This window comes from Trichoderma ghanense (genome assembly GCF_004382785.1).
Source record: "Trichoderma ghanense strain CCMA-1212 chromosome Unknown scaffold_5, whole genome shotgun sequence".
NCBI lineage: Eukaryota > Fungi > Ascomycota > Sordariomycetes > Hypocreales > Hypocreaceae > Trichoderma > Trichoderma ghanense.
In genome coordinates this window covers 1,096,432-1,120,728 of record NW_027395668.1, presented here as the reverse complement: position 1 = coordinate 1,120,728, position 24,297 = coordinate 1,096,432, and the positions used below count along the sequence as shown (strand labels likewise).

The following is a 24,297-nucleotide window of genomic DNA, read 5'->3' as shown; positions in this document are numbered from 1 at the left end:
CCCATATCAAGCTCACGCTGTATGCTCTTTTATGGACAATGCAACACGATATTGAGGCAGTTCTAGAAGCCGTTGACCGGCAGGATCATAGTAAGAAAGGTGCTCAAAAGGAATCACGATACCAAGCCTAACACGTAGATTAGTCCTACAGTCAGAGGACAGGTCCATTCAAGGCCAAAGTCAAGGCAAGCTGGACCTAGACAAGAGCGTTCGAGCCATTACATACACGACCACAGCAGACGGCTCTCCAACAAGGCCAAGGAGCATCGCTAGTACTCAGACGCAGGATGCGGTCCGCAAAAGGCAGAGTTACGAACTTCAGCTGGATTCTGCCCCAGTGCCAGCGCCGAAATTGCCTCGGGCAAGCACATTCACCAGCATACGGCGTTGTCTAACGGCCCCCCGCAGTGCCTCCCCTGAGAGTTTTAAAGCTTCTGGTGGGCAGCGACCGGAATACGATGCATTGCGGAGAGCGGACACCTTTGGGACTAAAGCTGATTGTGCGTAGCACCTTTGACTTAAATCTGAGCTTCAAGAGCATGAACACGTTAACTCGGGAATCATGCTTAACTTACGGTAGCAGAAACAGAAGATGAGTCAATTGACAAATTCCTAGTCGAGCATCTGAAGGACGACATCTTCAGCCTAGGCGTCCAGCAAACATCAGCAGCATTCCTTAGGCCTTTCTCAAAGTAATAGTATCAGGTGGCTTTCAACAAGAGATGCCTTTGCTGATTAAGTCCAGATCTGTAGCTTTTGATATCGAGAGCTCCAAGAAGCAAGTCGAGCCCCGAGTTACCATGAGGCTCAGCTTGGCAGCCTTAAACCGTATGCGAATGCGGCGCCTCCAGATGAAGCTTGCGAAGAGAATCATGCGTATGCATTATTTCAAGGAAATGACGGAGGACTGGGAAACATTGCTCGTGCAATACAGTGAGTCTCAACTGCAGCAACGTATCGGCCTTTGAAGATGACCGAGCATTTTGCAGTTACTGCCACCCGCGATAATGATTACATCCGCGCATGTGTCGATCGAGGACTACATGACCCATTCCTCATCCGGAGCGAGCGCAAGGTAGACGCCGCCATCTTGATTGCCGAACTAAGCCAGATTCCACCCGACAAGTGGGAGACCCATCTCTCATTACAGTCCGAGAACGGGATCAAGAAGTTCAACTTCGTGCCTCCCGTAGAGCAAGAGCCAACCGCCATCGGGGGAACACGCACGGAAATGACGCGCAAGCAGTGGACGGAAGACTTCCTAAGACGCGTTGTACTTTCGGTTGTTGGCGGCGCGTTCCTTGTTGTGCCCATGTGGCTCATGATCAAATTGAACTCCCAAACCGCGTCGCTCATCACGACTACTGTCTGTGTCTTTGGGAGTGGCATCGCGGCGGCGTATGCTTTGGACAATGCCATTGCTGTGGTTTCCACGACAGCGGCGTATGCAGCCGTTCTGGTCGTCTTCGTGGGCACAAGCAGTACTCCAACGCAGTCTTAGACTCGTACACTGTTTCTTCCAGACGGTCACCGGCGATATCTCATCCGAGGCTTTGAGAAGTCACTCAAAAGGGCCCACGGTATAGAGTCTGGACGAAATTCGCTTCTCGCAGGCAAAATGTTTGCCACTCTTACATGTTCACAACCCCGACGTCAAAGGAGTCCCGGGGCGATGTAGTTACCAATTGACTCGAAGTGGCATTTAACAGGCCATTCAGGTTTATATATACAGGTCAATGTCACATATCTCACCACAAACTGGCAGTCAAGAATATTAGGTACATGGAACGATATGATAGCGTTTCTACAACGTACATATAATGCCGGAATATTTCACAGAATGTCTGATGAAGCAGAATTAATTGAAACGAAGCGATACATATTTATCCATATATACATAAAGAGAGAGAAAGTGGCTCATTTGACAAGACTGAGAGCCATAAACTCCCTTCGACAAGCAGCTACTGGTTGATCATCAAGTTCAGATGGACTGGAGAACGGCATTTCATCAATCAACGTCTCGGACTCTTGTCCAGGACACCTTCGAAGATCATAATCATATATTGCGTCAAAATGGCTCGGAAACCCATTAGTGGAGGTCCTTATATATATATATACGATACGCCATTTCCATGGCTCATTGCATTCTATGTTCAGTTCATGACCTTCGACATGCATATACGACAACGCTCTTTGGCACCGCCACCTTGGAAAAGGGCCCTCAGCCAACCATTAGGCGCCCTTCGATGCGAATTGGAAGAAGTATTATCGGACCAACAGCCATTTACATTTACATCCAGCCTGATATATTGTGTCACAGCCTGTCAGCCACTTTACGGCCCAATGTTGGCGGCCCAGCACAGCGGCTCAATTTCCAGGTAGTGGTCCTTCACTGCGTCGACCGAGGATATTTCACCAACGCACAATCTGCCGTTGCTTTCAAAGTACCCAGAAAAGACTCAACAACCCAGGCTCATCTAACTCCGAACCACAATTACTTTCAGTTGCACTTCTAGCCTGCATACTGAGCAACACCGCAATGGCTCCCAGCCAAGCCACCGAAGATTATTACAAGTTTCTCGGTATCCCCCAGTCGGCGGGGAAAGATGCGATACGAGCCAGCTACAGAAAGCTTGCGCTGAAATATCACCCGGACAGGAACCCAAACAATCCTCAGGCAACAGCTCAGTTTCAGCTGGTGCGTTCAGGCCTCACTGTGAATGTCACCGCGACAACGAACGCTGACAGAATGTACCCATTCCAGCTGGAAGCCGCCTACTCTACACTATTTGATCCCGAACGGCGACGAATATACGACCTCCAATATGACTCCATCAAGCGGACTTCAGCAACGCCAGATACAAGCAAAAACCCACCGCCGCCGCAAGCAGATAGCTCCGACCACTTATATAAGCTACAGATAGACAAGCTAGACGCAGCGATACAACAGCTACGGAATAGAGAGGATGAACTTGCAGGCCAACTCTCCAAGGCAAGGAAGGAGTGCAACGAAAGTCAAATGTCGCTCGACAGATTACAAGCGGTGGCAGACATGGACGCAAAGGAAGAGGCCAATAGGAACAGTTGGTATGGCTATTTCTTCTCCAAGCAACAATCGGAGGAAGAGAAGCAAGCAAGGCAGCGGCGTATGGTAGACAATAGGGCGGCTCGAACTGTCCGGGAAGCAGAGCTGAACCGTCTCAAGACACGCGTCAACACCACTCAGTCACTGCTCGACGATCTCAGAAGGCAGATACTAGCCAAGGTGATGGAGAAACACAGACTGCAGGGACAGGAATCGAAGCGGCAGGAAGCCATCCGATTGGCAGAACTGAGGCGACAACAAGCGATGCAGAAAGAAAGAGAAGAGAGAGCACGAGAAGAGGCGGACAGAAGACGAAGGGAGGAACAAGCCGAACGAATGCGAAAGGCACAAGAGGCTGAGCGCGAATGGAGGGCGGAAGAGGCCGAACGACGAAGGGCGCAAGAAGCCGAGAGGATACGAAGAGCACAAGAAGCCAGAAAACACAAAGAAGATTTGGAAGAATTCTTTCGACAGTTCCAGGAAGATCTGCCCAAGAACTTCAACACAGGAGAGACACACCAAGGCGCAAGGCAGACAAAGACCAGCAGCGAACGGACCCAGAGAGGGACAGGGTCTAGAACAGGAAACTCAGCGCCCGGACGGTCAGCGAAAGCACCAGAAGACAGAAAATCTTCCTGCCTGCACAGGTCCTGGTGGGAGAAGGAAGAGGGACGCCACGAATGCGAGAGATGTCTCGACACGACACGCCGGTTTGCGTTTCGCTGCCCGAGCTGTTGTATGGTTGCATGTGCTGGATGTCGGGACATCCTGAAGAGGCGATTTTAGTGGACGATGGATACACATATTGAACTGTAGTCGGAACACAGAGACGCATTACTCTCATCCAGATTGTTATCAATCAATGATATCGTATTTTACTCCCGAGTTGCCTTCTCTGGGATATGAAGTGAGAGTCACATGCATTCAATGGATCATTTCGTGTTTACCGAGTTCTACTCAGTATTTGCTGACAACGTGTCGTTCTGAAAGTTGTCTCATTGCAAAGACATCCTGTAAATGCTACATGTACATATACTTCATACATGTTTCTGGTTAACAGAGTGATTTTCCTCGCCAACATCTCCCCAGCGCCATGCTTTTCTGTTTTTGCCCCTTCCGTTCTCTTCACTTAACACGTCGTTGCATCTCCAAGCCCATATTCGGTGGCTGCCAACAGCAGCTCCATGAAACCAGCACTAGTGGCCCGGAGGTTCGAGTTGTACTGAGAAACCGAGGGATAAAAGGGGCAAGACGCGGCGTTGTTGGCAAAGCCAAACTCAATCGTGTAAGAGTGAATGAGATTCTTGGTGGGATCGGAAAAGTGCCTCGAGTAGGCGTAATCGTCGCTAGCACCCGAGGTGGGATACAGCTGCGCCGACTGGAAGGCCGTGTAAGAGCGGCCGCCGCCGGCAGTCAGAGCCGAGGCCACGCGCTTGGCCGCGGCCTCCTTGACGTCCAAGTCCGCCTGGGGGACGTACTCGCCGTAGCCTCGGCCGGGAGACGGCGTGTCCGTCAGGATTCCGCGGACCTTGTTGTAGGTGCCGTTGAGGAAGTTCATGGTCGGGTAGTCAACCTGGTTCTCATCGCTGCCCCAGTTCCACAGGACATCACCGGCATACGAGTGAAGATCCACGAACCAGCGGACTTTGGAGTACGTGTCGAACACCCACTTGATGTTCTTGGTCTCGGGCTCAGAGAAGGCGCTGGCGCCGTGGTACGTCTCGGAGCTGGGAGAGGTCGAGCCGACGCTGGACTGTGCCGACGAGGCGAAGAGGTTGCGGAAGTCCCAGAGGAAGTCAAAGTTGCGGTTCAGGTCGACGCCAGGGGACTGGCCCGAGTTGGGGTTGCGGTTCTTTCGCCAGCAGCTGTTGGTGGACTGGTCATAGGCCACGCCGTCGGGGTTGCTGAGCGGGATGAAGACGATTCCCGCAGCCAGCGCCGTCTTCACCTGGGCGTTGCTGTACGTCTTGGAGCCGTAGGTGAGGCCGGTGTTGTGGGCGTCGGCATACAGCAGATCGGAGATGAAGTAGAGGACGCTGTCTGCGGAGCCGCGCTCTCGGGCGTGGATGTTGCCGTTGAAGAAGACGCGGTAGGCATCGGTGCAGTTGCCTCCGGTACCGCCAACTTTGGCTCCGACGACGGTTGCGCCCTGGGCCGTCTTGTAGGGAGTGTTGAAAAGCTCGACTCCGTACGTGTTGGCAAGGCCCTGTAGACCGCTGGTGACCTCCTTGACGCTGAGGATCGTGCTGAAGGAAGTGGATGAGGACTGAGTGCCCAGTCCTCGGGGCGCAGTTGAGCCACCGCTAAATCTGTCGCCGGTGCCGATGGGAGCTCCGTTGCTGGACTGGCGGCGGACAACCGGCTTCAGGCCGCTCTCCTCGTCTCGCTCGTGAGGAAGAAGACACGCCGAGGTGACCTGAGAGAGCGCAAGAAGCGCAACGGGGATTAATGTCTTCATTTTTCCAGCTATTGATGTCTTGGATGAGCTGATAGAGATATAAAAAGAGTGGAATGGCTTCTGGGGTCCCAGTAGAGAGCCGATTGACCCCGACTTATATCCAAGTCGAGTGTCTTAGTCTGATTCCAGATGACTCGATTTGTTGATGTCAGGCGCCTACTTCGTACCTCCTTGCCCTTCGATAGCAGTGTCACATCAGACAGGCACGGCAATGCGCCTTCATCTGGAAGCTGGGAATGGCCAAGGATGCAGCTGCCGAAACGAGGCAGGGTTCCTCTGGCTCGCATGGTATTTTTAAAAGCCAGAGCAGCTGCAACTTGCCCTGAATCGACTGCCGGCCGCTCGCGCGTGTTATATTATAGAAACAAAAGTGCCGAGTGCCCCGCTCTCGGAAAGGGATCTGCATCGTGCTGTGTGGTCACACAGATGGGGTATGTAAGGAGGCCATGAAGTGTCGTGGGGGCAGTCATCCCTCCCCTTGGCGAGAGGCCACAGAGGAGGCTGGTTGGCTGGTATCATCAGCGGAGGCGGCGATCGGCATCGTCCGATGAAACGACTGTATCCCTGTTTGTGTATTTGAGTATAAACAGCTGGCCTCTGATGAGTGATCCTTGAAAAAGTTGTGTCATGGCTTACAGACTCTACTTCAGTTCGCCCTCTGCTGAGAATGCAGTACCTATTGAACTGGAGGTGTGTACGTACTGGGCGCTCGTCAACAAGCGGTATACACACGGGTAAACTTAATCGCCCATGGCAGCTGCGTCAACAGACTGCAGGGGATTTGTGTCAAAGAATACAACTTCAAGGAATCTTTGTAGACACTGCAAGGGATCTTTGTGCATTAACCTCCATACGAGTATACGGACTACTTATGGAGGAGATGGCGGGCAATCAACGCCAGGTTAGGAAGGTCACCATGCCGAGCGCCAACGGCAGCCGGATTCTCGATCGCGGGAGACCTGGAGAAGCTGGCCCGCCCATGTAACCGCCGCCTTTGACTGGACGACTTTGAGATTAGATGCTGGTCGATCACGACATCCTTGGCTGCGAAACGTTTCTTTCTCTCGGCCAGTCTGGTAAGGAGCCGCGATATACTCCCTTTGCAAGGATCAAAGTTTGTAGCAGTCCCGGGGCTGTGATTGAAGCTCAACATGCGACGATGGCGTCGTGATTGTTGTTTATGCCTGCTTGGTGCTAGCTGCTCCGCCGGTAACAAAGACGCAGCTCCGCGTTTAGCTTAACTCGTAGTTATAAAAATAAGTCTAAAACTATAGGAAGTTTATCTCCAGAGAAGTGACTGGCAGACAGATCTCGGACGGCATTCAGCACATGGCCGAATTAGGAAGGAGATGTCTTCTCTGTAAACAAGCCGGCCGCTCAACTGCTGTAGGACCGAGGCTTGAACCCGCGGAGAGTCTGATGGTCCGTGTTTGTGTTTCTCATGACAATGAATCCATGTAAAATAAAATGTTATGGTGGAAATGTGTGCTCTAAACCTGACAATCCAGACGGTAGAGCAGCAGCTGGCTCTCTCCGCAAAAATACCCTTGCCGATGCACGCTGACCTACTGCCTGTCGATGGTACGCTAGCTGCGTATTCGTCTGTTTGATACACCTGTTTTGGCAATGCGCGGAAAGAGTAGGTTATCTCATATTTATAAGACGTATAGTTGCTGGCTGGTATAATTGGTGAATATGCTTACTCTCAGCACATACAGAAAAGACTTGTTCTTAGCATTTTTCTCATACTCAGAAAGGGTGGCAGAGGATCCCATAGGCCCCGAATCAAGAGGCGTCAGCGCCGAACATTGTACTGCCTAGACATCAGACTAATCAAATGCCGTTCAACCATCTACATCATACTCATACAATTTCCAAAGCAACCACGCTTCCTACTTCAGCTGAGTTGTCGCTACCGTAGATCCGCATACCGCACCCATCATTAAACTCCTTCCAAGTCTCGTCGTCGTTAATAGTAAGGATATCGAAGCCGCTAGGGCTAAGTTCACCATCCATTCCATAGTCGATGAAACAGTCCCCTATCAATCGATATCGTCGAGTCAAATGAGCACAAGTCGAGTTTTTGCAGCAGCTCTCCTGTCGTAGAACCATTGGCACCCTGCTCCCCGGCAGAATGTATACCTCGTCGCCTTCTTTCATAAGCATCGGACCCATGCCCATATGCGGCCCCGCGAAAGGGAAGCTTTCGTCAGAGGCGAACCGATCTAGTTCATAGGCTTTGTCTATCCATTGCTTGTTTCGGTTAATGAACTCTCTGTGTTGGAAGAGCAGTATCCTCTGTTCATCGACCATTTCTTGTTGCACGTTACGGAATTCCTGCTGTTCAAGGTATTCCAGCTGAGTCGAGTTCCCATGTTTCCCCGTATCTCGTTCGTATCGCACTCCTTCTTCTTCTGGGTTAGAGTGTCCTTGATTAAAGTGCATCAAGCGGCCATTGAGGAGCTTCTCCGCATCGTCCAAAAACACCTTTAGGCCTGCGGATTCGCTCCTCAACGCTTTTCTCCAGAGTCCCATGAATCTGCTATGTCTGAGAAGCCTATGTCTGAGAAGCCTATGTCTGAGAAGCCTAGCATCACTGATGAGTTTTATATGCTTGTTGAGCAGTTCCACATGAGCTTCTCTTTCGAGACTCTGGCTTAACAGCTCTTCACTCGCACCAAGAAGTATTCCTTGCTTATCGAGAGACTTCATCGTTGCTGCATAGAACTCGTCAACGTCGTTCATGAAAAACATGGCTCGCTTGGTGGTGGAAAGTCGTATAACCTCCGCAAATCGGTCGTAATCGTGGAAGAGAGGCGTGAGTGTCTCATCAGGATCTTCCCCTACAACAAGCCGTCCTCGATGTGAACCTATATCACCAGCCTGGAGCCGCCTTAGGGATCCATCTGGCATCTTTCTCATATCAGAGAAGATGGTTTTCAAAATGTCGTCATGTTTGTACCGAAGAGGCCTTGCCTTAGCCGCTTTTACCCATTCACCAAGCACCTTGGCCGCGGAATTCGCATCGAGAGGCGCATATAGTGGCTCTGTTGTCTTGGATACAGTCCCAATTTTCCTTCCAACAAGTCTCAGAGATTGTCCACTGTGAATCATCGTGCTGTATTTCGGAAGTTCTCTGAGGCCATCTTTATGACAAAATCTCGCCAAATACTCGCAGATGCGCTGTATCTCCTGTCCGACATGCGGCGAACGGAAAATGCTGGTTCTTGGATCTTGTAGCCGCGGAGCATATTCTTCCCTTAGAAGGCGTTTGGTGTCGTATTCATCCTTGAGCTTGTCAAGAAGTGAAGCGAGATCGTCCCTGATCGATTCCGCTACAGAGTTGTTGTTCTCCGTCATCAATAGTAGCCTGACGCCCTTGGAGGCATCGTATAGACTGGAAAGTTCGATGCGCCGTCGCTCAACTTCCTCGCGTTCTGCACTCCAATCAGGGACCCAGGATGGAATATCTTGCCTTCCTTTGCGACTGTGATCTCCATTCAGGACATAGAGTGACTTGGTGTTCCTGATAGCCACAAGTACAGGCGCCATGAACACTTCAGCCACATGTAAGCTGTAGTCAGGCCGCAAGAGAGTTGCTTCGTTACACAATCCTAGGAGAGCATACACTCTATCCCGCTCATCAGAAGCCCGGCGAGATCCGAAATATCGTAGGAGCAGTAGAAGATTTGTTCCGCGAGACTGGAACCATTGGGTGCGGAAGTTGTCCAAGTATGTTATACGTGAGGTGAGGTTGAAGACCTTCAGATCAGCGGTCGAAGGGGAGTTAGGATAGTTGGCATAATTCGTCTCCCAGCCAGATAGAACTTCTGCAGCTCCGACCAACACTTCCCATGGGACGGCAACGTTGCCGTATCGCACGCTAAGCCTTTTAGCGACAACGGCCTCCTGGACAACCCATATCCGATCCCACCAGGGAGCAAGCAAGGTGCGTCGCAACGCCTCGGCAAGGGCAGCCATGTGAGCCTCGGGAATGTCCTCCAAAATTCCGAGCGGGTTTGGGTAATTCCCGACCCAACTCATGACGGTCAAGAAGGCAAAGACTTCCAAAGGTTGAACGGGCTTTTTCAGGGGCGATGTCTTCCAACTATCCATGTACTGGCTTGCAAGCAAGAAATCGGGCTCGCAACTCCAGAATCTCTGGAACGGACGTAAGTCTCGGGAAGAATGGTTGCTATTAGCCACACCGTACTGCCGCCCATCGCCGAGAAACATAATGACTTCGACCGCAGTGTTGTAAATATCACGCATCTGGGCAACCTGAGATGATCGTTCTTCAGTGTCGCTTTGGTCAATGCACTATGTTTCAGTTAGCAGATGACTTATGCGTTTTTCATAAGCATAGCATTCTCACAAGAGCATCGATCCAGAGAACCATGTCCACTACCTCGTGTCGTAAATGCCTCAAGGCAACTGCGAGGTTGGTCGTCACTCTGACTTTGCGCCCATTGACGAGGATCTCAGGGGGGTTCCGACTCCAACGGCCCCAGACATACGATAAGGCCTTGTAGGGAGGGTATCCATCTTGGAGGCGGTTGAAAGGGAGAAGTGTACAACGGATGTCATCGTCCCATTGACCTGGTGATAAGAAAATCAAGCGAAAAAAGCCGGGTTGTGTGTTTGCGGCCATGGCGGCAAGTTGGTAGAGGATAGATATCCTCACAAACGTGGAGATCTCGAAAGAGAAGAAATAGAAATTCAGGGACTCATGACCGAGTCAAGCAGAGATATCTTACGCATCTATATCAATCCCCAACTTAGCCAGACGGAGCCTGATGTGTGCATTTTTCTTTAGGCATCATCAGCCAGCATGCAGCTGCGCCTCGGCGAGCTTACGGTAAACCAGCACCAATCAGAAATGCAATTCGTACACACTCGTCGCGTAAGGTAACGCAAGGCTAACTCGAGACTCATCTCATGCTGTACTCCCCATCGAGATATATGCAAGGGAGAGGCGGCGGTGTGAGGCGCTATGTAAGGCACACACAATGGATACGTGAACAGGTGAAGGCGGGCGAGATCAAACTGACGAGCGCACCAAGATTGAATAATCATGGTGGTATTTGCCTATCATCCTTGGGAATAGCTCCATTTCAGTCCAACGGTGCGAATAGGCGATGCTGGAAGGAGAGACATAATGTTGGAGATGGTATAAGAGTGACATAGGGTTATTGAAAGGGAAAGATTAACAAAAGCGTTCACTTCTCTTCGATTCAACAGTCTTTCAGACATGTCCATATCCTCCCATACTTGGCCCAACCGCGCACATCACCTGCGTCTTCCACGATATTCGACTTTCAAGAGGAGAATCCACTGACACTACGTGTCAGTCAAACGCCCTTAACAAGTCATATCGTTCAGTAGACTCACCCATCGACCAACATAGCCTCGCCGCTCATAAAGGAGCTCATCCAGGAACTCAGATACGTGATGCTGTTCGCAAGCTCCTCTGGCTGAGCAAACCGCTTCATCGCCGTTCGATGCATTCCCTCTTCAAGCGCATGTTGTAGTTCTGGCCCAACATCACCCATGATGGGTGTCATGGTATAGCCGGGACAGATGGCGTTGATCCGTATATGCTCCGGCGCGTATTGGTTCGCATCCTGTTACAGCCGTGTAAGTGACAAGTTACGCGCATCTGTAGGAGGACGTTTAAAGGCGATAGACTTGCGCTTTTTGTTAGGCCTATGATGCCGTGTTTACCTAGGCATTTCCGTCAGCATTGGTGACCACTTCCAGTGCAGTACTCGATCTATATTTACTTGTAACTATATTTACTTGTAACATAAGCCGCCATCGACGGAAAGTCTCTGGAGCCAAATCCGCCCCAAATCGACGACAAGTTTACAATCGTGCCCCCGACTTTGCCGAACCTATACGCTTGTTAATCATCGCTTCCTCAAACCTTTCGGCACCTCACGGACTCTTGCTGAACAGGTTCTTGTTGGAGCATCAGCCTGATCTGCTCTCTTTGAGCAATCCACATGCTCCTCAAGTTCATGTCGAGCAGTTTCTTGAACTCCTTGGTTGAGACGGATGCACTTGGGCCCAAGGGACCGGGAATGCCGACATTGTTCACAGCGTGGTCGATTCGTCCAAAGGCTGAAGAGGCAGTTTCCACGGCTTTCACTGTCGAGTCTGCATCAGCTGCGTCGAATTGGATTGGCAAGACTTCGACATTCGGATACGTATCCTTCAACTCTTTAATCGACTGCCTCAACGTGACGGCATCAAGATCAGCAAGGGCTAGTTGGGGGCTCCCGTATTTCGCGAATGCAAAAGCCGTGGCCCTTCCGATGCCTGGGAGCACTGGTTGTGAGTATAGTGCTTTGATATAGGGCCATGTTTACCTTACCGCGTGCGGCGCCGCTGATGAATGAAGGCCCATGAAGGAGCTTGTTGACCATTTTCAAGGTGAAATAGCGCGGTAAGAAATAATCAGAATGGGCGACAGATCTTGGTGCTCTGACACGGCCTACGTTTAGGAAGAATCAAAGTGGCTGTTCTTTATGTATTAAAGCCCGGACACTGGAATATACATTGAAGCGGCCGCTCTCGTGGCCATCTGTTGTCCTACCTTGCCGACAAATGCGCTATCTCTACCCTCAGTCTGAACACCCTGGGATAATTTTGCACGAGGCCGCTCACATCACCAGGCTCAATTGGCCGATTGGTGGTTACAGAGCAATTTGCCTCTTCGAGGTGCGGTCTAGAGAGGTAAAGTCCGAGAGGAGCGGCCGCTTACATATTCGGGTCTGCGGGTTAAACATGCGGAACGTCTGCAATGCGGAGATTGTCTTTGACCCTCTGAATCGGCCTAGTAATAATTACTTGAACGGGTTTGTCTTACATGCATGCTTCCGACTGAACAAGCGCAACCATGCGCAGCCATCGTCGCATTTATCTGCGAAAAGAGAACGGTGCTGGATCACGTTTGTATGGCTGGTGTAGAAGGTCTCGGACAGATATCTTTCGAGCCTCCGCAAGACGTTTAATAGACCTTGCTCCTACCGCAACTCCGTCCGCGTCTTCAGATTCCTGCTCGTTCCCAAAACCGTCATTGTTGTGGTTCGGAAAAAAAAAAAAAAAAAAAAAAAAAAAAAAAAGTGAGGCATGTCTCCACCACCTTGGTGTACTTGGGGGCCATCTTGCGTCTCAAGGCCCCTTTGGTCGGCTTCAGCAACCTTTCTTTCACTCTTTCGGGCGACTTGAGCATATCCAATGCACTCATAAACTCTCTCAGCGCACCGAAACATAGACCTAATCCAAGAGACTCAAGAGCTGCTGCCACAGAGGCTTTTGATCAGATGCCCTCTGTTCTTTCCATCAATTCTGTAATACACGGCAAGGCTCTCCCGCAATCCACCTCGAGCAAACAGACGACGGCAACTTAGACATTGTGCCGTAATTGCAATCTGCCTTGAAGACTTGTCCAACCGGCTTCGATTGCGGTACTGCTTCCTCTTCCAATCATGGTCCCCGAGACGTAGCGTCTTGCCCTCGGCCATCGCGGCGCACATCAAAGCTGAGCCATGGAAGATCTTGCAAGATGCTTTGGAGAAACTACAGTCTGAGGGTGATGACAGGAGCAGGCTGGTCAGGTTGGGCTGGCATGCAGTCATTGGTGATGCTCTAGCGAGCGCGAGATTACACATGTTGTTGGACAGACATGATCGAGTGTGAGGTGTCGAGAACAGCGTTTCGAGTCGTCAAAGCTTGTCAGCTCGCCATGTTCTTTGGGGCGCAGCTCCAGGAAAGGTCGGCAGAGAATCTCAAGTTTGGTCATCAAGCCCTCTTTTATGACTGTTGTGATGAGGACGGTGAAGGAAGAAGATGAGAAGGGGAGGAGTTCTCCTACTGGATGGAGTCCTGGCCCTGGCCCAACTTGTCGAATCCCAATAAGAAGGGTCATTACAAGCCACATATCTAACTCGTACCGAGCATTACTTGTAGTGGTTAAGTACCCAGATTCTACGGTTGCCTAACTTTAACTTGAATGGTGTTCTGTTCGGTTAATTCACGCCGTCATAACCCCTCGCGATGTCTCTTGTCGATTGTCCCCTCTCCATTGCTGTTCAATTGCTCTCATCCTGAGTTAGAAGTCCACAGAAAGAAGCCATCTGAAGCACAATGTCCTGGGAAAGCCTCAGCACAGAGATCCAATGGCTCATCCTCGACCATCTACGTGACTTCAAATGCCGCCAGTACGAGCCTTCCTTCCGCCGCCAAAGGCGCAGAGAAACGACCGGCATCTCCCAAGCAGCCTACGCATCCGTCTGCCGCGACTGGAGAGACTTTTTCGAGAAGGCAAACTTCGAGAAGCTCATCCTCCACCAAGACGACGTCCGATGCTGGGCGACATCGTCCCGCGATGCGGCACGCTTATTCGCTGGATCTGGCTCCGCATCGAGGAAGACAGAGAAAACAAGTTTCTCTTTACTGACGCTGTCTGGGGCTTATTCGACATCCTCAGCCAGCTCGACGACGACAATCACCCCGGAATCACCCTCGAGCTAAGCGCGCATTCACCAAGCATCGTTGACCACTACGCCCAAGAGCTGGAGTGCATGATCAATGATACCGCGTGGCACACGCTGGGCGGGATCTCGCCCCCTGAGTCCCTCAACGACCATCACCACCGGTGGCGCCACGGCCAGCGGCGAGCCATCACGTACCCTGCTGCCCTCAGAATGGTCGGACGTCCGCACGGCCTCCGTTTCGATTTGCGGGCACCCGTCGCCCAGAGCATGAACAAGACGCTTCCCAGGGTCAGGGTAGTCAAGGCTTTGGTCATCCGCGGCCAGTGCTATCGACATTTTTCCATCCCAAAGGCCCTCGATCCCATCATCAGAAATCTGACACAGTTGCGTGATCTCTCATATGAGTGCTGGAAAGGTTATTCCATGGTCGAGTTCAACCTGCGACATATCCGACATCGCGAGAATGACATGCTGCTCTATGAGACCCTGAGGTACTGCCGAAGCCTGCGTAAAGTCTCGATATACGAAGGCACCAGCCGCTGTAACAAGAAACTCCTCCGTCCCTATTTGACGTGGCAACGAGCGACAATCGGTTTCGGTTCCGCCCTGGCAAAGGCGAGCCGAAACTTGGAGGAGCTACACGTCAGTGACATTGCCGAGGCGGATGACTTCTTCCGACCGTTTCTGGACGACGACCTCCTAAAGCGCACGACCAGGAAAATGTTTTGGTGGAATCTTAAGCGTGTTTCTTTATTTGCCGAGCTGGTTCCCCCTGTCTCGTACGAGGATAGGATACAGGCCGCTGGCGACGCTGCCTGCAGGATGCCACAGCTCCGATTCATGGAGTTGTGGTATTGCAATGGGCAATATCAGTGCGTCTTCACATATGATATCGCGCAGCATGCGCATGACACCCATAAGTTGGAGCTACGAAGCTCATGGGGGGCCCGACTTAGCCCAGCAACCGTGCAGGCCTGGCGGGAGGCTGTCTGCGGCCGAGGACCGGGAATGGAACTCGAGGTCCGCGGGCAAGGAGAGATTTTTTACCTTCCACAAGGGCGAGATGTCATGTGCGCTTTGGTATTGAGAGGGGATTTGTTGACGAATACCAGTCGACGGCAGATACGGGGTCAGCATGGACACTCGTACTTGCGCAGGGGCTAAAGAAACAGATGAGGTAGGCGATCATATAGCAAGCCCAGAGGAATACATCAGCAGTAGTAGAGATGGTAGATATTTCTTCTACTTTGATGTTAGCAGTAATAGAGATATGGGCTTGTGAGGTTGCTGGGGAGCCTTCTTCACTCTTCATGTTGTTCCGAGTCGCTGCACGGAAGAATAGAGGCAGGGACATGCATTATCTGGTTCTTGCTGTCACTGCAGCTGCATCTGTTATTATTGTTCCTATATTGACTTTTACTCGACTCCAACAAATAGACTATAATACATTCCCAGTTAGAATTCCGTTAAGAGTACAGCAACGAGGGCATCTCAAGTCGCTGCGCAGTCGATAATCGGGGAAACTCCATGAAGCGGAATCCTCTCCACAAGGGAACCATGTGAGAAGAGAAAGGAGTCCTACAGTTCTCCAGCAAAGCCTGCATTTGCAGCATATCGCAGTTGGTATTCCCTCAAGTCAGCCCAGTGCCGCATCTCTTCCTCTTCGTCTTCCGCAGTCATCTGGAGCGGATCTGGCGCACGGGTCTCTCCCACGGGTACAGGGCCTGTCTTCTCCAGCTTCAGGAGCACTTCGAGAAGCTGCGACAGAGCCTCTTCTGACTTCAAGGCAAAAGGCCCTTTCCTTTCGGGGGCATCGTTCAACAGTGTGGACGCAACTTGGCGAATCTTGTTGATGAGAGATCCGCCATTCGGCTCGAGATTCCGCTGCGAGATGGAACCCAGGACGGTGAGGAGGTTCTGGACAATAATCTCCCGCTCAGCGGACATGAACTCCAAAATCTCCTTGTCGTCTGCATCCTGGATGGCCTTTTCCTCCTCACTCGTCCCCTCAACCTCGAGAGTCTGCTGCTGTTCGCTAAGGTGGACATCTCTCAGGTTGAAATACAGCTCCACAAAATAAGACCTCGTAGCCAGCTGTGATACAAAGATGTTGGCCTTTTGAATCTCGTACTGAAGCTGCCGACGCCTTGTAGGCTGCGTCTTGATGATATTGCGTACGTCGTGTGGCGGCTGCGTGTTGGGCCACACTGGCGGAACGTACTGCAGGCCGGCATCTTCCATGCCAGCCAAAGGATCTGTTTCGGCCCCGGCATTGCCCAGCTGAAGCTCCGGCGGGAGGTTATCGATGATGCTCTTAGCAGCCAGGAGGCCATCTCGGAGAAGGAGCCTTTGGTCTGCCCATGGGAGAGTGCTCATGCCATACGCTAGCTCCAGGCTGACGACGCCGTTCATGGTTGTGTAGATGTCAATGGCGAACCGGAAGCCCGTGAGAAGCGTCACACTGCCCTCGGGTTGGTGGATGATCTCGTTTGCAAGAACGCAAATGTCATCCACGTTCTCGGGGTACGCAGGATAAGGAAGGCTGGGCGTCGACGGAGCGATGACGATGTCGGTATGGGATGCTCCCAGCTGCGAAAACGAGCTATAAGCAGTTAGCAGCCATATCGACGAGAGACCAAAAAAAAAAAAAAAAAAAAAAAAAAAAAAAAAAAAAAAAAAAAAACACAGGGCGACGACAAAGCCTTACCGAACACCTAGCAGAAGACACCAGAAGATGCGCTTGCCAATCTGGTCCTTAACGTGGTTGAAAGGCATCGAGTCGGGGGCAAAGCTGTCGCTCCCAAAGGTAGGCAGTTCGCCAGGGTGTCTGGGTCTGCTGAAACCGAGCTCTCTCAAAAGAGTCAGCGTTTCGGCCATAAAGTGGCGAGACGCATTCCATTGAGACGTATAGCCGGATGCCAATCCAAGGAAATAGCTGGTGGCAGCATCGTCCAGCGTCTTTGGCTGCTTCAAAACCCATCGACTCCCCCTTGTGAGCAGGGCAATGTCACGACATTTTTCGATCATGACAATGGCCTTGGGAAACAGATGTGTGCTGTGTTGGGCCTTGAGATGCTCCCTCGCACTTCGTGGAAACGACGCGACCAGGGCAGCAATCATGCTGGCCAACAACCCCAAGAACTCAGGCTTCAAGCGATCCTCCCGGTTCGCAAACGACTGTCGAAACGTGGGCTCGTGGGGGAACGGGGCAAGCGGGTGAATGTAGGTGAAGAAGTCGTCCACCAGGAGCTCCAGCACGGGCATTGGCGCAATAGCCTCTGCATCCAAGACGCTGTCCGTCGAGATCGTCATGAGCGTCTTGGCGGCGTTTTGGGGCGAGGGCGACGAGGGGAAGCCAGGAGGCACGACGGACGGGTCGATGCGAGCCCGCTTGGCGGCTTTGGCAGCCTCTGCGTGCTTGTTAGGCGGCCCGCGCCGCTTGGTCTCGCGGTTGAAGGTGCAGTCGACGCCCAGCTCGCGGCACGGGCGACAGGGCATGTTGGAGTCGTCGCACTTGACCTTGCGCATGCTGCACATGTCGCAGGCGCGCCGCAGCCGCGTCAGCTTGGGGTTGATGGTGGGATCGCGCATGACGCCGCCGGGGCCCGCGACGAGATGCTGCTGCAGCTGCGCCTGGAGCTGGCCCTGGAGCTGGCCCTGGAGCTGGCCCTGGAGCTGCCCCGGCGGCATCTCAGGCGCGGGCGCGATGGGCACGCCGACGGCATGGGACTGGGCGACGGCCTCGGCGGCGGCATTCTGCAGCGGATGGTGGTTCTGGATGGCCTGGGCGGCGTCGCTGGCGGCCTGCAGGATCTCGAGCCCGTTGCTGGCGTAGGCGTGGGCGGTGGCGTGCTGCGACGGCGACGGCGGGGGAGATGCCGACATGGCGAAGGCGAGCTGCGCGAGGCTGAGGCTGTTGTCGCGATCGATGGCTGATTGTCGGCGGATATCCGGATGTTGTGGGTTGTTGAAGCGAGGTGACGCCGATACCGAGAGGCGGAAGCGAGAGAGCGAGAGAATTGGGCATGGGCGTTGCGGTCACGTGATATTGGGGACTATCTTGTTGGTTACAGGGTAGGCCATTTTGGCGGGGGGCGGCGGTGGAAGGAACAGGAGGAATTCTCCTCGTCACACAAATGGGATGCATATTCTGGCGATTGGCGAATCGGTTTTCAGTCTTGACCTATGCGTGTGGACCTCGATGAGATCTGTGAGGGGTCGTGGCGATGCTCTGGGTGAGTTTGGTGACACCTCGGTCGACTGAGACAAAACACCAAAATGGAAGCTATACAGAATGCTCTACACACAACTCGACAACTTCAGCGGCATCGCATATCAACACGCACATGCTGGGAATTAGTTCAGCTGCTTATTTGGAGATCCATTGACAAATACCGCTTCTCTTCAGCCACATCTGTGCCTCCATATCGGCATCCCATGTCCAGCAGAAAAGAGACAGCTGGAACGAACTTCGTACAAAAGCCAACAAATCCAGCAAATCCAAGCGTAACGTTGACGTAGCCGCACAAAAAACATGCAGTTCCACGAGATGCTAGCGTCATTTTTCCACTTCAGTGGACAGGCCAAACGATGACGGCTCTCCGTGTCAAAGCCTTTGACAACTCGCAGATCGGCCCAGTAATCCTTGCCTTGGCTGTTGTGACGCGCGACATTTCCCCCCTCTGCTGGCCTCTGGCTGGCTGGAGGAAAGACTTTCGCATCCACATCTTTGGGCGGGAGTGACGTGGGGGATGGATGCAACTGGGTACGCCGCTTGGGACAAGCACGTGAAAATGCTCCGTCGATCCCGCCACTGGTTGACTCAGGAACGCAGACTATCTTGAGCCGCAAGATCTACGGTGTCTCATACGTTTCGTACAGTAGATCAAACCTCCGTGGTACATAGAAGTAGAGCTGGTTCGAGGTTGAGAAAATCGACATCCATTGCCTGGTGGAGTTCGTTCATCAGGATACCTGTGACAGGACTGTCTGCTCCGATGCGACGCTCAAACGCTTGAGTAATGGTGTTTCTCTGTGGCTTTAGCAACGCACGGCAGTGGGTATTTGAGCGGGCTGCCAGGGACGGGATCAACAGGCAACCGTATGCTAGACATGCTAGAATCGTAACGAGGCAGAGCTAGCCTTCCTAGATCTTCTTCTATGGGAGAGCGGCCGTTCAAGATTGACACCGGGTCGAGACGGTGCATTCTAGCCCAAGGGGCACGATGCATCCAACAACTTGGAAAATTACTCCGTGCCTCAGCCCACTTCCAAGAACTCAGCTACCGCTACCACTACTTGGAACGGGGTGAATCTCTCGTTTCCGCTCACCGCTGCTTGTCATGGATAAAAGTCTACACGTCAAGGCACGAAGCATGCAGGTACAGGTCAATACGGAGACTTGTCTTCCTTCTCCTGAACGAACTCCTTTTCGTGGGAAGCATTCGAAAAAAGGGGGCTGTTCTCATCTGCCCGGGGGGGGGGGGGAACAGAGGCATGGCCACATCTCCCCCGCTCGACTTACTCCGTACGGAGATTCTCCGCTGGAGCCTCGCTACTCCGTATTTCGGGCGTCGTGCCTTGTGGTCTGGCGATGGATTGCCATGCACCCATTTGGCCCCGTAGGCCATATTTCGGTATCCAGGACGCTTGCTCTGGAGTCGCCTAGTGCTGCTCCACCGCACCAGGTTGCCGGTGACGGTCATTTCATTGACCATTTATTGGCTGTTATGGTCACTTACTCGTAGGATATTGTCCACTTCAGCAGAACGGCAAGGAAGCCTGCCACTTTTGCACCGGTACGGCACTTTGAACAGCCTTGATGTCAGCTACGGGGTTGAGATCCAGCAGCAGCAGAGTTGCCCGTGCCCAACCTACCGAAGCACCCGTCTCGGTTCTGTAGACGAGCGAAGAAGCATATCTGCAGAGAAAAACTGCGAAGATGCTCATTCGGCCCGAGACTTTGCGGACAGCCCTTCCATAACCCCTCCTCTTTGAGTGAATTTATGGACGTGATTGAGGAGAGTGAGTGGCATCTTGGTTGGGTGTGAAGGCCGTTGAATGGTTATGTATGTGTGGGCTGAGGTGGTGAGAATCTCAGCAGCGTTGCACCGTGTGCCAATACCAGACCCATTCCGTTCGGCCCCCCTCCCCGTATGTATGTACGACGTGCAATAGTACATTGTCCAGGAGCAGCTTGACGCTTGCATGTTTGTACCGGTCCTTTTCCATGTTCCCCTCTGGTGAAAATGCCCCATTTGTATTGCTTCAGTTGCAGAATACCGCAGAACAAGCTTCGAACGAGCCACGGCTGACAAGGGGCCACGACCCGCAGCTGGAGCTACCCATAGGGCGGCGGCCAAGTCACAGGCCATCTGAGCAGAGCAGAGCCCCGAGGACGTTCATCAACGGAAAGGAGATAAACGTTGCGCACCCCCAGAAGTACTAGAAGCCGCCTTAAGCCACACACCCTTTCTCACTTTCTCCCCTTTGCTCTTCTCTCCTTGAACCTCCCTACACTTCTCCAGAACCTACTTTGACTCCTCCAGCCTCTTTCCCTTCCTTGTCGTCCATACCTAGCTAGCAGGTGCTCGCTAGGAATCAGTCAACAGCGAGCCTTCCCTCAGCAGTTGGCACCAACCATCAAAAGCGCTTAGCACCACAGTACGAGGCCAACCCGCCTAACGCCCTTCTGCCCGCCGCTGACCTTGTACCCCTCCCCCTCCTCCAGCACTTCGCGAGCTTTGGAGAAAGCACCGACCGACGTCGACAAGACACAGACACAACCATCCGAGAACCTCGCGCGCAACCGGCAGAATGGCGCGCCGTGAGTCTCTGTCTGAGATTCGCGCCGCCAACCCCGAGCTCTTCTTGACGGGCAACATCATCTCGGCGACGTTCAACATCCCCCATGCTGTGACATACCACAAGGGCGGCGCTTGGGTGAGTGCATTTTCTTGGTTGGGGATCGTTTTGGGCATGTCTGAGGCTCGTCTGCTCTTGAACTCGGCGCTGGCCGAGGCGAGATGCGAGGCGGACAAGCTTTGTTTGATTTTCCGAGACATCTCCTCCCTCCCGCTTGGTTCATTGCCTCGTTCTGCTGCTTTCCTCCGTCGCCTCCGCCCGTGGGGAGCCATCATACTGACTGGCATTGGCTGTGCAGGATCTGAAGCCCCGCCGTGGCCAGTCGGCTCTCATCGACTCCTTCGCCTATCTCTCGTCTGACGCGACGCCGTGGAATCACACAGTCGTTGCTTGGACAGGCGAGATTGGCAACCCTGACGAGGACCCGCTGTCTCCTCCAGACACGCCTTCAGCGGCGGCCACCACCATCGGCACCGCCAATTCGCTGTCGGCTCCCGTTCCGATCGATGCCACCACTCGGCTGCCCACGCCTCCCCCCGTCGACGGCCTCTGGATCCCCAAGGCAGACCAGACGCGGCTGGAGCACCAGCTGTCCCACAGCACAACCATCCGCACGGTGCCCGTCTGGCTGGCTGACGAGAAGGAGGCCACCGCTGATGGCATCATGCTCAAAGACCAGGCTCGCTGGAGGCGCTATGCCGAGCACGATCTCTACACACTCTTCCACTACAAGCAGCACGAGCCCACGGATGGCCGCAAGGAGCGGGCGCAGTGGGCCGACTACTATCGCATGAACCAGAAGTTTGCCAACAAGATCATTGAGATCTACAAGCCTGGTGATGTTGTCATCGTCCATGACTACTATCTGATGCTGCTTCCCAGCATGCTCCGCCAGCGGGCTCCCAAGATGTACATCTCCTTCTTCCTCCACTCGCCCTTCCCCAGCAGCGAGTTCCTCCGATGCCTGCCCCGCCGCAAGGAGGTGCTCGAGGGCATACTGGGCGCCAACCTCGTGGGCTTCCAGTCTTACAGCTACTCGCGCCACTTCCTCAGCTGCTGCACCCGCATCCTTGGTTTCCCCTCTGACACCCTTGGAATCGACGCGTACGGCTCCAGGGTGCAGGTTGGCGTGTTCCCCATCGGCATCGACGCTGCCAAGGTGGAAACCGCCGCCTGGGCGGACACCGTCAACGAGAAGCACGCCGCCGTCTTGAAGATGTACGAGGGCAAGAAGATCATTGTCGGCCGAGATCGTTTGGACAGCGTGAGGGGCGTTGCCCAAAAGCTGCAGGCGTTTGAGCGCTTCTTGGAGCTGTACCCTCACTGGCGAGAGAAGGTGGTCCTGATCCAGGTCACATCGCCCACCAGCATCGAGGCCGAAAAGGGTGACCCGGAGAACAAGAACGCCAGCCGAGTCAACGAGCTCATCACCAAGATCAATGGCGAGTACGGCAGTCTCGGCTTTTCGCCCGTGCAGCACTACCCCCAGTACCTCAGCCAGGCCGAGTACTTTGCCTTGCTCCGGGCAGCAGACATTGGCCTCATCACATCGGTGCGAGATGGAATGAACACGACGAGTCTTGAGTACGTTGTCTGCCAGAAGGACAGCAACGGTCCGCTCATTCTCTCAGAGTTCAGCGGCACCGCGGGTAGTCTCCGCGATGCCATCCACATCAACCCCTGGGATCTGACGGGCGTGGCGGAAAAGATCAACGCGGCTCTGGAAATGTCTGAAGAGGAGCGCGTCAGGATGCAGACGAGCCTCTACACCCACGTCACGACGCAAAACGTCCAGTCGTGGATCAGTAAGTTCATCCGCAAGGTCCACGCGGCGCTGAGCGAGACCAACTCGGTCACATCGACACCCCTCCTCGACCGCGCCCTCTTGCTGTCTCGCTACCGCGCCGCCAAGAAGCGCTTGTTCATGTTCGACTACGACGGCACCCTTACGCCCATTGTGCGCGAACCCAGCGCCGCTGTGCCTTCAGAGCGCATCATCCGCTACCTGCAGTCGCTCGCGTCGGACCCCAGGAATGCGGTCTGGATCATCTCTGGCCGAGACCAAGAGTTCCTGCAGCAACACCTCGGCCACATCCCCCGGATTGGATTCTCTGCTGAGCATGGTAGTTTCATGCGAGACCCCGGCAGCGACGAGTGGGTCAACCTGGCAGAGAAGTTCGACATGGGCTGGCAAGCAGAGGTCATGGAGGTGTTCCAGCGGTACACGGACAAAGTTCCAGGTGAGTTGCTGCCTTAGCAGTTTGGAACTGATCAAGAACACTCCTATCATGCATGGACGCAACGCAAAAAGGTTAAAGAAGCTAACAACGCTGTCCTTAGGTTCTTTCATCGAGCGAAAGCGCTGCGCCCTGACCTGGCATTATCGACTGGCCGAGCCTGAGCAAGGCCTACACATGTCACGCGAGTGTCACAGAGAGCTGGAGACGGGCGTTGCCCAGCGATGGGAGGTCGAGGTAATGCCGGGCAAGGCCAACATCGAGGTGCGCCCTACTTTCATCAACAAGGGCGAGATCGCGAAGCGACTGGTGGCCACTTATCACAACCCGGGCGCCGCTCCGACCGACAAGGACCCTTACCCCGGAAAGATTGAGTTTGCTCTCTGCTCCGGAGACGATTTTACGGATGAGGACATGTTCCGCAGCCTGAACGGAGCATGCGGCACGATCCTGGAGGACCAGCACGTCTTTACAGTCACTGTGGGAGCAAGCACCAAGGTGACGCTGGCCAAATGGCATCTCCTGGAGCCCGAGGACGTGATCGAGTGCGTGGGCCTGCTGGCTGGTGCTGGCGACCCGGCCAGCCTCGAGCGTGTTGGAGAGGTGAATCTGGCAGCTCTGAGTCAGGTGGAGGGTCACATTCCCGCCGAGGAGCTGTGAAGGATATTGCTTCCCATCTCAGTGTTTCCAGGTTGGTGTGATTTTCTCATGGCAAACTACGACGCTTGTCTCCAAAGGCTGAACTTGAGTGTTTGGCAAAGATCTTGGGGTGGTTCTTTTCTTCTTTGACGATTTGCACATTTGAGACGAAGAGAGCGAAAACGGACGCATAGAACGGCAATAGAAACGAAGGATGGCGCGTGGCGTACGGGCTAGTAATGGACTTTAGGTGGAAGAAATCCGAGATAAAAAAAAAGGCCAAAAAAAAAAAAACAGAAAAGGAAGAAAGAATACACAGCAGCAAATACGGGACAAAAAGGGGATTGCGGCCGCTGTGGGCAATCTGACATGGCAAGTTCGTGTTGAATTGGCAAAGTATACAGAGTAGCGTCAGTCGCGATTCATTTAGCGTGGAGAATAGGACAAAGGTTTAACGTCGACATGTTTCGCATTGAGGCTGGATTTGAATCGTGTCTCAGGAGAGAGGCTGAC

General features: G+C 53.3%; 8 protein-coding genes across 8 annotated transcripts; 4 read left to right on the top strand and 4 right to left on the bottom strand.

The window, feature by feature from the left end:
- Positions 1-151: 151 nt before the first annotated feature.
- Positions 152-1,501, top strand: CCMA1212_005344 (uncharacterized protein; the record flags this gene model as incomplete). The annotated part of the gene is made up of 4 exons (XM_073702607.1): positions 152-500; positions 581-692; positions 746-933; positions 990-1,501. Coding segments are annotated over 4 exons (1,161 nt in total), but the record flags the coding sequence as incomplete, so codon positions are not given.
- Positions 1,502-2,539: 1,038 nt separating this feature from the next.
- Positions 2,540-3,871, top strand: CCMA1212_005343 (DnaJ-like protein subfamily B member 11; the record flags this gene model as incomplete). The annotated part of the gene is made up of 1 exon (XM_073702606.1): positions 2,540-3,871. The coding sequence occupies one exon, from the start codon at positions 2,540-2,542 to the stop codon at positions 3,869-3,871; it is 1,332 nt and encodes a 443-aa protein (XP_073558993.1).
- Positions 3,872-4,214: 343 nt separating this feature from the next.
- CCMA1212_005342 (uncharacterized protein) lies at positions 4,215-5,543 on the bottom strand (the record flags this gene model as incomplete). Its single annotated transcript, XM_073702605.1, has 1 exon — positions 4,215-5,543. The coding sequence occupies one exon, from the start codon at positions 5,541-5,543 to the stop codon at positions 4,215-4,217; it is 1,329 nt and encodes a 442-aa protein (XP_073558792.1).
- A 1,863-nt stretch (positions 5,544-7,406) lies between these two features.
- CCMA1212_005341 (uncharacterized protein) lies at positions 7,407-10,194 on the bottom strand (the record flags this gene model as incomplete). The annotated part of the gene is made up of 2 exons (XM_073702604.1): positions 7,407-9,863; positions 9,919-10,194. 2 exons carry the CDS (start codon positions 10,192-10,194, stop codon positions 7,407-7,409), a joined length of 2,733 nt encoding a protein of 910 aa, XP_073558791.1.
- A 736-nt stretch (positions 10,195-10,930) lies between these two features.
- Positions 10,931-12,039, bottom strand: CCMA1212_005340 (Levodione reductase; the record flags this gene model as incomplete). The annotated part of the gene is made up of 5 exons (XM_073702603.1): positions 11,920-12,039; positions 11,489-11,864; positions 11,343-11,437; positions 11,197-11,267; positions 10,931-11,167 (listed from the first exon to the last, which is right to left on the bottom strand). Exons 1-5 carry the CDS (start codon positions 11,969-11,971, stop codon positions 10,931-10,933), a joined length of 831 nt encoding a protein of 276 aa, XP_073558790.1. The 5' UTR covers positions 11,972-12,039.
- A 1,873-nt stretch (positions 12,040-13,912) lies between these two features.
- On the top strand, positions 13,913-15,208 carry CCMA1212_005339 (uncharacterized protein; the record flags this gene model as incomplete). Its single annotated transcript, XM_073702602.1, has 1 exon — positions 13,913-15,208. One exon carries the CDS (start codon positions 13,913-13,915, stop codon positions 15,206-15,208), a length of 1,296 nt encoding a protein of 431 aa, XP_073559186.1.
- Positions 15,209-15,622: 414 nt separating this feature from the next.
- Positions 15,623-17,929, bottom strand: CCMA1212_005338 (uncharacterized protein; the record flags this gene model as incomplete). Its single annotated transcript, XM_073702601.1, has 2 exons — positions 15,623-16,646; positions 16,752-17,929. The coding sequence occupies 2 exons, from the start codon at positions 17,927-17,929 to the stop codon at positions 15,623-15,625; spliced, it is 2,202 nt and encodes a 733-aa protein (XP_073559187.1).
- A 2,845-nt stretch (positions 17,930-20,774) lies between these two features.
- CCMA1212_005337 (Trehalose-phosphatase) lies at positions 20,775-23,805 on the top strand (the record flags this gene model as incomplete). Its single annotated transcript, XM_073702600.1, has 3 exons — positions 20,775-20,986; positions 21,207-23,148; positions 23,249-23,805. Exons 1-3 carry the CDS (start codon positions 20,861-20,863, stop codon positions 23,803-23,805), a joined length of 2,625 nt encoding a protein of 874 aa, XP_073559190.1. The 5' UTR covers positions 20,775-20,860.
- Between the last annotated feature and the right edge of the window lie 492 nt (positions 23,806-24,297).